The 14513-nt window shown below is 56.6% G+C and overlaps 1 protein-coding gene across 3 annotated transcripts in view; it reads right to left on the reverse strand.

The window, feature by feature from the left end:
* The window catches only part of ADGRD1 (adhesion G protein-coupled receptor D1), a 116581-nt gene that overhangs the window by 9503 nt on the left and 92565 nt on the right, over positions 1–14513 (reverse strand). For 2 of the 3 annotated variants that reach the window (XM_036921844.2, XM_036921840.2), the window contains 5 exons: positions 10800–10903; positions 9751–9862; positions 9456–9609; positions 4762–4828; positions 2505–2571 (listed from right to left, as the gene is read on the reverse strand). In XM_036921844.2, coding sequence (XP_036777739.2) covers positions 2505–2571; positions 4762–4828; positions 9456–9609; positions 9751–9862; positions 10800–10903 — 504 coding nt within the window. Of the gene's footprint in view, positions 1–2504; positions 2572–3660; positions 3725–4761; positions 4829–9455; positions 9610–9750; positions 9863–10799; positions 10904–14513 lie in introns of all 3 variants that reach the window. The other variant, XM_036921841.2, reaches the window with a different exon arrangement.

Raw genomic sequence — 14513 nt, forward strand, 5'->3', positions numbered from 1 at the left:
TCTGGTGGGAGTTGGTTTCCAGCCCCTGGTAATTCCATGTAACAAGTCTGAAAGCTGCTCTCCAGAGTGGGTGCTGACCTGAGGGGTGGGGTGGGGTGCGCCTGGAGGCGGTGCCCCCTTCGGAGTGACAGTGGGGACTGGAGCAAGCCCCGGGGGGCACGGGGATGCTGGGATCCTGGTGCTGGACCCCGTGCCCAGGAGGCTGTGAACCAGCAATGATCCATCTGAGACCGAGGCTCAGCCTCCACGGTCAGCCGCACGGGGATGGCCCAGGTTATGCAGGCCTCACCACAGATCCCGCCAGAAATAGACCACGGCCAGATTGCCTGAAAAGTTGCATTTACACAAGATCGCCAGACATTCAATGCTAGCACCCAGTTCAATTTAAACAGCAATGAACCCAATAGGTGGCCTCACCCCTCTGAGCAGTCTGCAAGTTGTGTCATAAATAAAACTCCTTCTCCCCTTTAAACCCAGCTCTCAGCCTTGGGGTTGCTGCCCCCACCCTCTATCCAGACACCCCAGCTGGCCTTCAACCAAGCCCTCCCTTCCCTACAGGGCCTGCCTGAGGAAGGGTCTTCACCCCTTCATTATGGGGTCTCCGCAACATCTCACACGTGGTCCCGCTGCCTCTACACCCCACCCCTCATTCATCCTGTTCAGGATGTGTTGTCCCTTCCTGGGAAAGGCCACTCCGGGCAGGGGGACTCTGGGCAGACAGTGGCCAGAATGGACTCCAGTGCCTCTGTTCCTGGGCCAGTGTGGAGCCTAGAGGGCAGGGCCTTGGGGACAGCACCCCTGGGGGGCCGGAGCTGGCAGGCCTGCAGGGCAGGTGGTCCCAGCAGCACTGATGTCCCTCCTAGAGACAGAAGGACTGAGGGTCAGTGCCCACAGGAGCAGAGGCTGCTGGACCCCCTCCCCTCACAGGTGATTCTGACCTTCCGTGATAGACAAGAAAGGAAAACCTGCAGGCACGGCACCACATGGGGGCCAGCAGCCAGATGAACTGCGTCACCTCACATAACCTCCCTACCTGTGGACAAGAAAACTGAAGCCCAGAGAGGTAGGTTTCCTGCCTGGGACACTGAAGGAGCTGAAGGCGGAGGGAGGGTCAGTGTCAGGAACCAGGCACACGGGAGTGCTGTGGCTGCACTGCGGTCTGAGCTGTGGTCTGGGACGTGGCTGGGACTGTGGTTGGGGGCTGTGGCTGTGGCTGTGGCCGTGGTCTGGGCTGTGGCCTATGGCGGATGACAGATAGCCACAGCCACCCACAGCCATGCTTGAGGGAGCCTGCAGGTGAACACTGGGCCTCACTCCCCTCCCGCCCTCTGGTCTCCTGCCAGAGCCTCCACAGACCAACACAAAGCCCCCGTGTCCCTGTGACCCAGCACCCCCACCGGGCCCCTAGGATCCTGCAGGGAGTGGCTGGGCCACAGAGCCCCAAGCTGGGAGCCCAGCCCAGCTCTCCTCTCACACAGAGGCCAGGTGTGGCAGCCACAGGTGCCCAGAGGCTCCCTACCACCTGCTTGTCCCTGTGGACACCCCAGAGCACATGTCATTGTACCTGTCCCCTGTCCCTCAATTTTTTCTCTATAACATAGAAAGTACCATCTCTTCAAGCAGCTATTTAGAGGCCAGTAAAAGAGAGACTTAATGTGAAAACACCTCGCCACTTAAAAATGGACACCCTGTAAACTCATGCCTTATATATACTGTAATGTTAAGAACATATTAGAAGTTTCCCTGAACAGCAGGGAGGTGGCCTGAAGTGGCTGGTGGGCTCAGTGAGGGCCACAGCCTGCATCCAGAGCCCCCATGATGGTGGTGCAGGGAGGCCACGGGGACCCCTGGGGCGCTCCTCGACCAGAGGGCCACCCTGTGGCCTGGCCTGGCCAATCAGAGCATTCTGCCCCTCTGGTCTAAGAGATGGCTCATCAGAAAGGATGAAATGCAATCCCGGGAATTTGGGGGGAAATGTCAGTAGAACTACAAGGGTGTGTTCCCAGGACATTGTTGCTAGGATATTCTGTGGTCCCAGGATCTCTCACCTGCACTAGGCCCACCTGTCTGAGGACGGAGCCCTCCTGGGGAGCAGCTGAGGGACCGGACCTGTCTGGACTTGGGCTCTGCGCGGCCTCTGTGGGTAGGTTTCCTCTCTCTTGTGACCACAGGGATTCTGCCTATGGCTCCTGGGAGCCTCCACTAACACTCCTTATGCAGCTGTGGGATCCGGAGCCCGGACCCTGGAGAGGGTGTGCGGGGGGAGCCATGGAAGAACCTCCTGGGGGCCTGCGTCTGTGCTTGCTGCCCAGTGGGAGCAGCCCTGGCCGTATCCGGGTCTAGTTAACCTGAAAACATGCCCTGTCTCCTGAGCACCATCTGGGGAAATGCGACCCCATCATCCCCCAGAGGGGCTGCATGAGCTTACCACGTGACCTCAGGCCCAGGCCCTCTCCTGCAGTCCCACCCCAGCCCGATGTGTGCTCACACCACAGGGAACATACCACGATGACGGCCAGGGCAGGGCCCACGAAGGCCCAGATGGCACCGCTCTCGAGCGACAGCCAGCAGCTGTGGAGGGAAGCAGAGCATTACTTCACCATTGTCCACGTGCCCGGGCTCTGGGCACAGTATCTTTTCTACAGGGTCAACCCAGGGCACACCCGTAATAACATTGTTAATCCCCAACAGGCCCTTTTGTATTCTGTCTACCATGATCTCCCATCTCTCATTCTTGGAAAGAGTGTTCCTGGTTTGCAGACCAGCTCAGTCAAGAGAAGGCTTTTACAAGCCCTGGGTTTGAAGGAGCATTCATAACCTCTGGATAGTGTAAAAGCCAAATAGTTTAGGTTTTACTATGAAAAATAAAGAAATTGACCTTTGCCAGGCACTGACTTTCCTCCAAAGAGACTCAAACACTGACCTAACTAGTTCCTTCTGCAAGGGGGTGGGCAGGCATTATGGGCACAGTGCCCACCCTTCCACCTGCTCACTCACTGCTGGACAGCTACACCTCCCAGCACTGCCCCCTTAAAGGTCACAGTGGGTCCCAGCAATTGCTCTGGTTTCTGGAGAAGCCTCATCTCAGATGTGGGGTCCAGTCTGATGATGTAAAATTCCTCCTGGCTTCCCAGATGTGACACCAGGAACTTGGGCAAGAAACTAGTTTATTGCTATTTCATTTTTTTCCAGGGCATTAGAACTGTCGAGAGCCTGGGGTTTCCTGTACAGGGATCCCATTGCCCTGATCTGGGGTCCACCCTGGGCCCGGGCCCATCAGCCCCTGCAGGCGCAGGGCACAGTCCTCACTACCACGTTTCGGGGACGTCCTCGCAATGGCCTCATCCCTCTGTCAGTGACACTCACTGAGCTGCAGGGGGCCCCACAGAACATTGGCACCCACCAACTGCATCACCTCACATAACCTCCCTACCTGTGGACAAGCAAACTGAAGCCCAGAGAGGTTAGGTGAGCCAAGGCCAATCCCCAGGTGCCCTGCCTTTCTGCCCCATGCCTCCCCTGAGACCTCCTGGTCCAGGAGACACTAAATGCCCCAAACAGGTAACAGCACTTGGAGGAGGCTGGCTCCTGTCTGGATACCCAGAGCACAGAGAGTAGAAAGCTCTTGTCTGAGGAGGCAGCGTTTAAATGAAAACACACAGCTGATCTGAGGGGTCCCCTGCACAGGTGCAGGCCCAGCCTAGCTCCCATGACAGTGATGATTCTGCAGAGAAAGCCCGTGCGGATTTTAAGTTGAGGATTTTCTAATATCCCGTCCTGTTGCCAACCTCCTGGAGCTCCCGAACCTCGGCTGGGCCGCCCCACTCTCAGCATGGGAGTGGGACAGAGGTTTGTGTTAGACATGGACACGTGGCCCAGCACCCACAGGCTCCAGAAAGAATAAAACTGCACGGAGGCCATGGAAATGGGTCTGAGAAGTCTCTATTTTTAAATTAGTGTCTCAACATCTGAAAGCCTCCAGGGGCCAGAACAACGGGCTGCTTACTCATTCTTGTTTCATGTGCACTCAGACAATGCTTTTCTAAATGCCTCCTCTTCTGTAACTTGTTGCCCTAAAGTAGAAGAGGCTAGATTCCTCCCAGCTTAGCGAGTCAGCTGAAAAATCGCCTCCTCCTGAGGCTGTAGGAACGTTTAAGTCCCTTTCTCTTCCAGGTGATGTTCTCCTTTGGTGTTTTCACTCAATTGGCTTCCTGAAGACATCTGAGGAAAAGCCAATTTCTCTTGCAAGGAAAGGAAATGTTATTTCTGGAACTTGAATGCCTGGCCTTTTTCTCATTCGGCTATGGACCAGGGGCTGCAGCTCCAAAGTGCTGGAACGAGGTCTGGAACATCGTAAAGCCCCAATGCTTCTCCCCACCATGCGAACCTCGAGGCCCGCCTGCCTTGTGCACATCAGGCATGCTTATGTTCACGCACTCACTCAGCTGAAGATTCTTGGGCACTAGTGCATACAAGCCACTCACTGACCACCCCAGAGGGCTGAGGGTCAGGGGACTGGCCTGTGGGTCTTGGTAGACACGGGGATGAAAAGGTTCCCTCAGGAACCCCCCACTGCCAGAGGTAAGGTGGGAGTGTGGGCATGTTATGGCTGCAGGTCCCGCTCTATCCAGTTCGTCCTGTGGGGCAGGGAAGCTTGCCTCATACAGCAGCCGCTGCAAGACAAAGGGCTGAGGCCAAGGCCCTCACAGTGGCCTTTGCCTGTGGATGACTGCCAAACACAAGGGATGGTCCCTCACTTACTTGTTACTTGTCCCATAACTGTCCATGGCAAACGAGATGGACACAGTGCAGATCAGAAGGGGGAGACCTGCAGAGGGAGTCAGGAAGTCCATTAGCAGCTCCTTCAGCCCCCGAATCACTCCCACCTGATGCGTTCAAGGTGCCGGGCACACACCAGCCCCAGCCCCAAGAAGCTCAGTCTAAACAGAGACCATACACTCACACGCATGCACATGCACACACACACACATGCTCCTACACGCACACATGCACGTGAATCTCAAGGACCATCTGTTGTGAATCTAGCTCTAAATCTGTAAACAGCCCACTGTGGCTGCTGGGAAAGCAGTGCCTCTACAGGCCCAGGTACAATCAGCACCCCCTCCCTGTGCTCCCCTGCAGTGACAGCGGGTGTGGAGGAGAGACGGCAAAGGGCCACTCCCTGACCCACACACTGAGCAGATCCTCAGGGCCTTTGAGGGAACCAGCTCCTATGAGGCAAACTATGTTTTGCATGCTCCTAGAATAAAGGGTTGGGTGAAGGCACTTTCAGAACTCAGGCTCTTTGGGCCACCCGCCTGCCTGCCTGCCCCCGAGTGCCTGGCGGCAGGGTCTCCAGAGGTGCTTGCTCTTGGCCCCAGGCCTCAAAGCTGCTACTCTCCCACAACCTCCAGGGCTGCTCTAAGCACCAGTTTAAAATAATCTTGAAAAGGAAGCCTCCTGCACAGTTGTCCTGTCATTGCTGTGATGTCCAACCAGTTGTATGCATTACAGGACTTCTGGGCCAGGAAGCCACCAGACCCACATGGCTGCCAGTTGGCTGCTGGGGAGAGGGGGCCCTGTGCCCCCTTGTCACATTTGTGCTTTCCAGGGCAAACAAACACAGCCTGATGCACCTGCTGTTGTTGCAGCCTCTGCTGCGGGCCCTGCCTGGGAGAATTGGGGCCACACGCTACCAGGATGGCACACTGGGGCCCAGTGTGGGCCCTGGCCACTCACTGAGGGCCTCACATAGTCCTTGCTGCCTGCTCATGGGTGTGGAAATATCACAGGGCACCTGACATGGTGAGGGGCCCTGGGGGCCACAAGTTCAGGGCACTGTCAGCCACCTGGTGCCCCAGAGGCGCCACCACTGAAGGCCCAGTGTTCACGGAGGCAGCACAGGCCGTGTGCAGGAGTGGCGCTTCACGCAGAGCTGGGGCCCATCCTGGTGGGTTCTGGAAGGCAAGGACCAGAGGTGTCTCAAGGGCAGATTTTCAAGTTGGGAGGTTGAGGCCTCCATACTGAGCCAACGCCTGCACCCTCTTCCCCAATCCTGGGCAGGAGGAGGGGCCCAAGTCAGGGCTGGTGCCTCTTTGCTGCTCAGTTACACGAGGAGTTGAAGATGCTTTTTCTGCACTCACAGCTGACACGTTCTCGTCTGACCCCAAAGGCAGCACTGAAGCTCCTTTCCCATTTCTTCCCCATGTTATCCTGGGTCCAACAGAGGCTGGGCTGAGGGCAGTGACCAGACGGTCTGTCTGAGAAGAGGGCTGTCTGCAGGAGCCAGAGACTGATGTTCTCAAGAGGAAAGGTCCCAGAGGAAGGGATGAGGAGCTATGCAGCAAGACAGAGAAAACAGCCAGAGGCAAGGGTGGACCTGGAGCCAGCAGGCACCTGATTCTCTTCAGGACCACCTGGACCAGCTGCACAGCTGTAGGGCACTGGTTGAACCTCTCTGGGCTGTCATGAGGATCACAGGCAATGCGGCCACATATGTGAATAACAGGGCTAGTGCTGCATGATGCTTATCCCTGTATGTCCTCAGGGTTAGGAACCTTTCCCACTGTTGCTGTCATCGGAAACTCATGCCCTGATAACCCATGCAGATGTGGGACCTGCTTCTGCAGACAGTTGGGGCCCCTCTGGCCCTGTCATATGGACATCTACTTGATGGTGTGAGCATGTGCTGTCTGGAATGTGAAGCCCTTGCAGAGGAACCACATGAGTGCTGCCCTGCCCCTGCCTCTACAGATCAGGAGGGAGGTGGGAGGGGCACGGTCTGTGCAATCATAATCTGTGATCAGATGGGCAAAGCCTCCCAGGCAGATGGATGCTACAACACCGACATGGGGCAGGGACATCTCCACAGAGAAGGGGACGTGGAAGACAGATGGCCCCCCGGGGAACACCACTGCGGTCTGCATATGCTTCTGCCTGCTTCACTCTGGCATGTGGGAGGCTTGTACCCTGCACCGTGGGGCTGGGGAGGCCACCAGGCTGGTCCTGGGCAATGGCATATGGACAGGAGGGATGTGGCTCTACCGGGGCAGTTGTTAATTCCCAGTGGGACGTCTCTCTCCAGCAATGGTTGAGCAGTGACTTCTCCACCCCCTGGATTCCTGTATGAGCAGAGCCCTACCACTGCTGACCCTGGACACGCAGCTTGAACAGGTCAGTTTAGTTGTTTTAAACCAGTGAGAAACTAGACACTTGGGGTCTAAGCACTACCAGGCCAACTCCATCAGGTCCATCTCCCCAGATTTCGGCACCGTGTCATCCCTCTGAACTCAGATGCAACTCCAGAGAAAGGTGGGGTCTGGAATGAACTGTGGTCACACTTTGTAAGCCCCAGAAGAATGGGAGCTCACAAGAGAAACTGTAGTTGTAATAGAGAAAAATAAAGCCAGCTGCTTTAACTCTGTGTGATCAGGGATTCAGATCTGCTGCGCCAATGTGTAAACTCTCAAACATTTATCACTTGCTTCCCCTGGGCTCCCGCAGGGGCTCCTTGAGGCAAGAGAGTCTATTTCACTCTCTGTGCCAAGTCCTAGCATCCACATGACAGCCAACAAAGCCTCAAGGGAGGTGCTCACTTCACACCTGCAACCCCCGACTCAGGTTCAAATCACCTCCCTGGGCTTTCAGACAATGATCCTGTTTGACGTTCAGAGGAGAGGGGTGTAGGGGAGGCGGGGGTAGCCCACTGGGAAGATGCCTGCCCAGGGACCCTCCTGGCAGGCGACTTCAGCACCCCTGGGGCAGCCTCAGCTCCTTTCCTAATAACGGAAGGAGGACGGTGCCCCGCCGTCTGCAGCCTGTCTTTTCTCAGGCCCAAAGCCAGTTCTAACCCCCTCAGAATGAGAGAGGGTTCCGGAGCCCTGGTGCAGTCAGTTAGGGAACATGGCAGGAAGATGGATGCAGTGTTGCCACTGGGAGCCTGTCTGTGCTCTGCCTGCAGAGAGTCGCATCTGGCCTGCAGGCCCAGAGAGTCACACGGACCTCATGCGCCAGGACCCACACGGTCCAGCCAATGTTGTCATGTAGGAACCTAAATGCACAGGTCCCAGATGCCCTGTTTTTCAAAAGAACTCAACCATTTTATATGAAATCTCTCAGTTTTTAAATATTGGCAAATCATTCGTTCTTTTTCTCCAACATCGGGCAGACCAAGAAGACATCCTTGCCGGCTGGACTGGATCATGACACACACACCTCATCTTAAAACCACATAGGAACTCCGCCCTCTGGGCTCCCATCACTGTAGAGACAAGTCCCACACTTTTCCTTCCAATTGCCTTTGCTGTGGCTTATGGTGTGTGTGTGTGTGTGTGTGTGTGTGTGTGTGTGTGTGTGTGTGTGTGTGTGTGTGTGTGTGTGTGTGTGTGTGTGTGTGTGTGTGCATGCACATGCACCCACACATCTCTCTGTTGTAGGACTGTGTAATAAAGAAATCAATAGGTACAAGTAAGTATAGTGTAAGCCCCATACCATCCTATGAGTCCTTATTAAATGAAGTCAGATGTCATAGGTGGGAGCAGCCCTTCTATTGGGGGTCACAGAAGGATTAAAGGAGCAGGTCCCCAGCTTACTCTGGGGAGGATGGAGAGGAGAGGATGCTGGTTCTGAGAGCAAAGCTACCAGCATAGAGATGCACAGCACATGCAGGGAGCCTGTTCACAGGCTGGACCCAGGGCATGGGGCGGGAGGTGGGGATGCACAGACGTTCCCTGCAAGGCCACAGCAGCTGGGAGGTGGCTGTTGAGTCTCTTTTCTCTGGTATCCCCAGAGTGCATTAGGAGGGGAGCATAATTCACCCCCACTGCATCTCCAAACAAATTACATTAGTTGGTTCGAAGACAAACATGCATCTGCGCCTTGCACAATGAGAAAATTCAATCCACTTGAAGAGCAGCAGAAACAAGCAGCAGGTCCCTGATGTGGGATCAGCAAGTGCCTGGGGTCGCTGCCTCTGCCACTCGGCGGGAAGCAGGGCCTCCTGCGCTCCCAGCTCCTCCAGAGGCAAAGGGATAGTTTAACAGGCAATGTGCAGTGGTGGGAGGGTGACCTCCAGAATGAGAGAGTGGGCTGCCCCACAGACCCAGTGAGACAGCCATCACTCCTGAAAACTGGCTCAAAAACACCCAGCCCCTTAAAGTCTCTAAACGTTTTCCTAAGGGCATACAGTAAGTCAAGAAAAGTTGTGGAGGAAACCTACTAAGTCTTGTAAGAACAGAGTCACAGCCTGTTCCACTCCAGGTGCTGTGGCCTAGAGACAGGGACCCTGGGTGCCCACTGCTCCCTCCCTTCCCTTCCCTCCCCCCCTTGCCCTCCCCTCCACCTGCCCTCTCCCCACCTACCCCAGCCTATCCTCACCTGCCCTCTCCATTCCCATCCCCACGGCTCTCCCCTCCCCCCTCCCCCTCCTCCCTCTCACCTGCCCCCCCCACACCTACCCCATCCTATCCCATAGTAGTAGAGGTGCTTGCTGTCCTCTGAGCCGAAGACCTTGATCACCATGCTGTAGAGATGCAGCCCTTCCACCAGCATCCAAGCGAAGGTCCCAAGGAAGAAGTAGTGCAGGAGCACGGCCAGCGCCCGGCAGGGGACCTGGGTCCACAGGGACACGGCTCACACCTGGGGCACTGCAGCCTGGCCCCTGGGCATGCGGCCCCGCCCCCAGTCTGTCGGACAACCCAGCAAGGAATCAGAGGGCGAGGGGAGGGAGAAGAGCAGGACGGGGCCACTCACAGTGCCCCGCTTGAAGTGGGAGCTGAGGAGCAGCAGGACCTGCGCCACGAGCACAGCGAATGACAGGTTGGCGTGGATGTGGTAGCGCTGGTTCCGGATGGTGCTGACGGAGCTGAGGGCAGCGAGGCGGCAGGGTGAGGCCCCGGGGAAGCCCCCCTGCTCCACTGGGCCACTCGCTGGCACTCTGCCCTCGACAGAACTTCCTGGCCAAGAAGTAGCCCCACGCCCCAACTGCTGCCTTGCCCACTGCCACGGCGCCAGGGCCTGTCCCTGCGCTCCGTGCTAGCTGGGCGCCTGCCCCCGAACTGTCCTCACCGCCCAGCTGACCACCTGGGGGTGGTGGGCTCTCCCAGCTAACAGCTGAGGGAGGAGGGAGCCACAGGCCCAGGAACATCCAAGCACCACCGCTGCCTCCGAGCCCACACCTGCTCCTCTCGCCCACCAGAAACCTCTCCCAGGGCCCCGAGCACCCCTGCCCCTGCCCCAGAGTGCCCAGGCGCCCAGCCAGACCTGGGACCCACAGTCAGCACTGCCCGGAGACTGGTGTCCTCAGGGACACGCCCTCTGGGAGGGGTCTGGACTCCAGGAGGAACACCCCGCAGGTATCACTGCCCAGGTGAGGGGGCAAACTGGGAGGCCCCACCCTGTGGGGGGCACCTGGCCCCACTGAGGGAGGGGCGGCCTCAGGGCTGTCTGCCCCATGCACAGAGCCAGCCGCTCTGATATGGATGGGGGGAGGGCTTCTCAGTTCAAGCCCTCATTGGCCAGTCCAAGGGCCAGATAGCCCCATGGGCTGGTAACCTTGCCAGAGCTTTCCAGCTGCTCCTCCCTCTTTTCCAGCACCCCACAGGTGGCCCCTGCCCCCAGATCTCAGAATGAAAAGTAACTGAGGAAGAGCCATCCAGCTGTAGCACAGGACATGGGGCCTGGCATTGGCGCCCTCACCGGTACAAAGCCAGAAGGGAAATCAAGGCTGGCAGGGTTGCATTAACCTTTACACGAGGCCACCAACCCCCAGGACATGCAGGAGAGAGAGCAAGATGACTCACGAGAGCATGGCGAAGGTGACCAGCGTGACCGCCAGGCAGAGTACAGACAGGGAGCAGCCGACGTAACTGATGGACGACAGCGCCACCTGGTGTCCGACTGTGAGCTGTGCAGGAGCAAAGCAGCAGGTCAGCGCCACCAGGGGCCTGGCCTGTGGTTCTAGCGGCCGGAGCGCGGTGGGGTGCTTTGGCGGGAAAGGGTCCCAGGGTGATGCAGAGCTGAATATCAGGCAGCCACTGTCCCGTCGGGAACGTGGTGACTGCCTCGTCCTGCCCTTTCCTCAGATACCCCGCTTTTGCCCTGGTAGAGTTCCTGTCTCTTGGTATTAGCCCTTGGCTTGGCACACTTCTAACACTCCAAATGACTCCGCCAATCACTCAGATCTCTCCAACCATCCAGCATCTTCCCTGTGTCTGTGTCCCTAAACAAGTTGCCTGAAGTGTTTTGGGGGCCACCAGAAAGTTCCCACAGCCACATTCTTAGCAATAGCCCAAGATCTGGGCCCCAGATCTCTTATCTGCAGATAGACAGGCCAAGAGGTGTTCCAATTAATCAAACAGCCCGGGTGGCCATGGAAGTACATCCCTAGGGCCACACGCCCATTCTCCACTGCTTGACACTCTAGTTTCCACCACACATTAGCAGGCCTTCTGTGAAAATGAGGCTTCCAATTTTAGATAAGTTTAGGAAAAGTAGCATTCTCTATCTCCCTTTAAAGACTGTTGGTGAATATAAGCAGTCTAAGTCTTCTGATAAATCCTTTAGGTAAAAACAAAATATTTAACTATGTTTAACTTGCATTTCTCAAACTCTATGGGGAAGGAGAAGAGAAATCCAATGATAATCCAGGATACAGTTTTGGAAGTGCTATTAAAGAGGAAGTGATAGTTTTCAGAAACTGAGGATAAAACCAAATACCAGAAACACTAATATATGAAGATGTCATCTTTCTTTGCTGTCTCATAAGAGAATTGAGAAGTCTGGTTGGCATTACAGTGGTCTCTGCTCCAGACATAGGGAAGTGTCAGTCATGAGGTTTATGGACATCAGCAGACTATCAGCGGCTCTTGGAAACTGAGGTCTGCCTTTGCAGACCCACTACATTGCGGTTTATTTAAATAACCAAAAGAAATGTCAGCGTAGGGAGGACCACAGCAGGGCCTGTGCCCAAGAGCAGCCTGGCTCCAAGGACATCCTCTCCCCTTGCCACTGGGGAGTCCTCTCCCCAATGTGGCACTGAGCCCACAAGCTCCACAGAGTCCTCCACACCACGAGTCCTCAGCCTGTCCTTGTGTTTGCCTCGACCACCGACACCCCCCGACCCCAGTGGAATGCATCCTCCTCTTGGATAGCACTGACACACTTTGTGGGGGCCTTTCTCCCAGAGAGAGGGTAAGCTCTTGGAGGACAGAGACCATGTCAACGGGGCTCTGAGAATGGAGGTGTCCAGGGCTGTGTGCTGAAGGCTTCAGAGTAGAACATTCCTCAGTCTGCTCCCTGACTCCATCACTGACGCACCATCAAAGATGTACTTAATCTTCATCACTGTTCACATGGCTCTTATGGAGATAATGAGACTTTGCTCCTCCATTCACAGACTTGAGAGAGGTTCCCGTGGGCCCATGGGAAAGGGTTCACTGCCCAATGTAGAAGCTTCCCAGGTGTGAGAGCAGCAGCCTGTCAGCCACACACCGAAATCATACCTGTTTTCTAATCACCCACTTGTCTGGAGCTCCTGATAAAGGTGAGTGCAGCCCTAGCCTCAGACCCACACCTACCCAACCCTGTACCATATGCCCCATGAACCAATCACCAACCAACCCCATCAACCAAACTTACTGTCAACCAACCCACCATCAACCAACCTTACCATCAACCAACCTTACCCTTAACCAACCCTATTATCAAGGGAACACACCATCAACCAAGTCCTCATTACAACTTTTATCAAACCAGACAGAGCCAACCTCATGCCAGGCACAATAGGGAGCACCAAAAAGAATGAGATATGACCCCCGAACAGAGCTAACAGCCTGGACAGGCAGCCTGGAAATGCTTCTACAAAGCACGAACAAGCCAAATTGGAAGGGAGCCCATAGGTGGAAGCCACAGGTGATGAAAGGAACTTTGAACATCCCAAAGGTCCCCCACAACTGGAGTGTCCATGGTTTATGGGTGTCGCCTTGTACATTCTTCTTCTGCACATAAGTCAACAACACTGAGGGACCAGGAGGAGCCTGCAGGCAACAGCCCCACAGAGAAGACTGGTGCAGGGGTGCCGTCGGAGAGGCCCTGCCTGCACAGAGGGTTTGCTCCCTGCTCTATGTAGGGGCTCCACTGCGTTCACATGCTCAGCCCACAGGTTCGCCAGTGTGACAAGTGATTTCATCCTGTGTTAACAGCAACCTCACTGCAACCTGCACACAGCCTGTGCACACTCTATGAAATAAGGGGAGATGAGTGTGGTGGGGAGGGAGTGGGCTTCACACAGGCCTCACCCTGCAGCAGGAAGCCGACAGAGGGGACAGGAGAGGGCTCCGAGATGGGAAGCAATGTGCACCGGGATGAGTTCCAGGAGGTCGAGGCATCTGCCTCGCTTGAGTCTGCGTTCCCAGCATCTGACAGAGCCCCCGGCAGACTCTCAGTAGGTGAACCACAGATCAGAACGCCAGGCTGGGGTAGTGGAGCTGTCAGAGCAGAGTGGATGGTAGGACAGGAAGAGCATGACTGCCTTTACTGGGCCCCTGCTGCCTGCAGGTGTTGCGTCCTCAGGCGCCCTGCAAGCGGGCATCATGTTCTTCTTCACAGATGGGAATAGCATGGGCAAGTGACGGCCTGCACCCACAGCTGGAGGGAGGCACCACGGGGCTGACCCCATGGCCGGCACGTCCATCTGTAGCAAGTGGTTAGGCACCCACTGCGTGCCCAGCACGGAGCTTACACTGCAGAGGGAAAGGCGGCCTGGGCGCAGACACAGTGGGTCAGGCAGGCGCCATAGTGGGAGTGACCTACAGAGGATGGCAAGGGTGCCCTCTCCCCTCCGAGGCCCCCCAGCGCCCAGGCCTGCTGGCTCCTCTGCGGGTGTGTACCGTTCTGCCCACCCTCACTCCAGTCTCCGCTCAGCGGGGATATCACCCAGCACCTCGAGTGATGAAGTCCACATCCCTCCCCTGGCCCCCAAGGTTCCTTACGATCCACCCTGCTTATGTCTCTGCCTCACCCACCACCTTGTCACTGTGTTCGGAGCCCAGAGGGACAGAAAATCTTCCCAGGAATGCAGTGGAGGGGACTGAATCAAGGAAGCTGGTTTCCAAGGTGTAGGAACCGGGGAAAAGCCAAGTGGTGACGGTGAGGCACCGACGTAGCAGCTCCAACAAGAGGCTCCATTCTGGGAGGACATAAGGGCTGGTGTGCAGCGCCGCTGCCTGACCCAGCTGGACCCACAGCAGGCATGCGGCAGTGGGGTCAGAAGAGGCAGGGGCCACGGGCAGAGCGCAGAGGGGCACACCTCGGTGCCACCTCACACGGGCTGGACCCGGCAGGAGCCAGGTATCAAGGGACCGCAGGCAGGGCAGAGGAGCAGAGTGGCCCACTCGCTGGGTGGCTGCTGGGAACTCGCCTGGCGGTGCTCCTGGACCCTGCGTGGTCTTCTCTGCCTCCACTGCCAACCCTGCTCTTTGCAAGGCCGGCTCCTTCCTGATTCTGGCCTCCCAGCT

Source organism: Manis pentadactyla, chromosome 14 (assembly GCF_030020395.1).
Source record: "Manis pentadactyla isolate mManPen7 chromosome 14, mManPen7.hap1, whole genome shotgun sequence".
Classification (NCBI taxonomy): Eukaryota; Metazoa; Chordata; class Mammalia; order Pholidota; family Manidae; genus Manis; species Manis pentadactyla.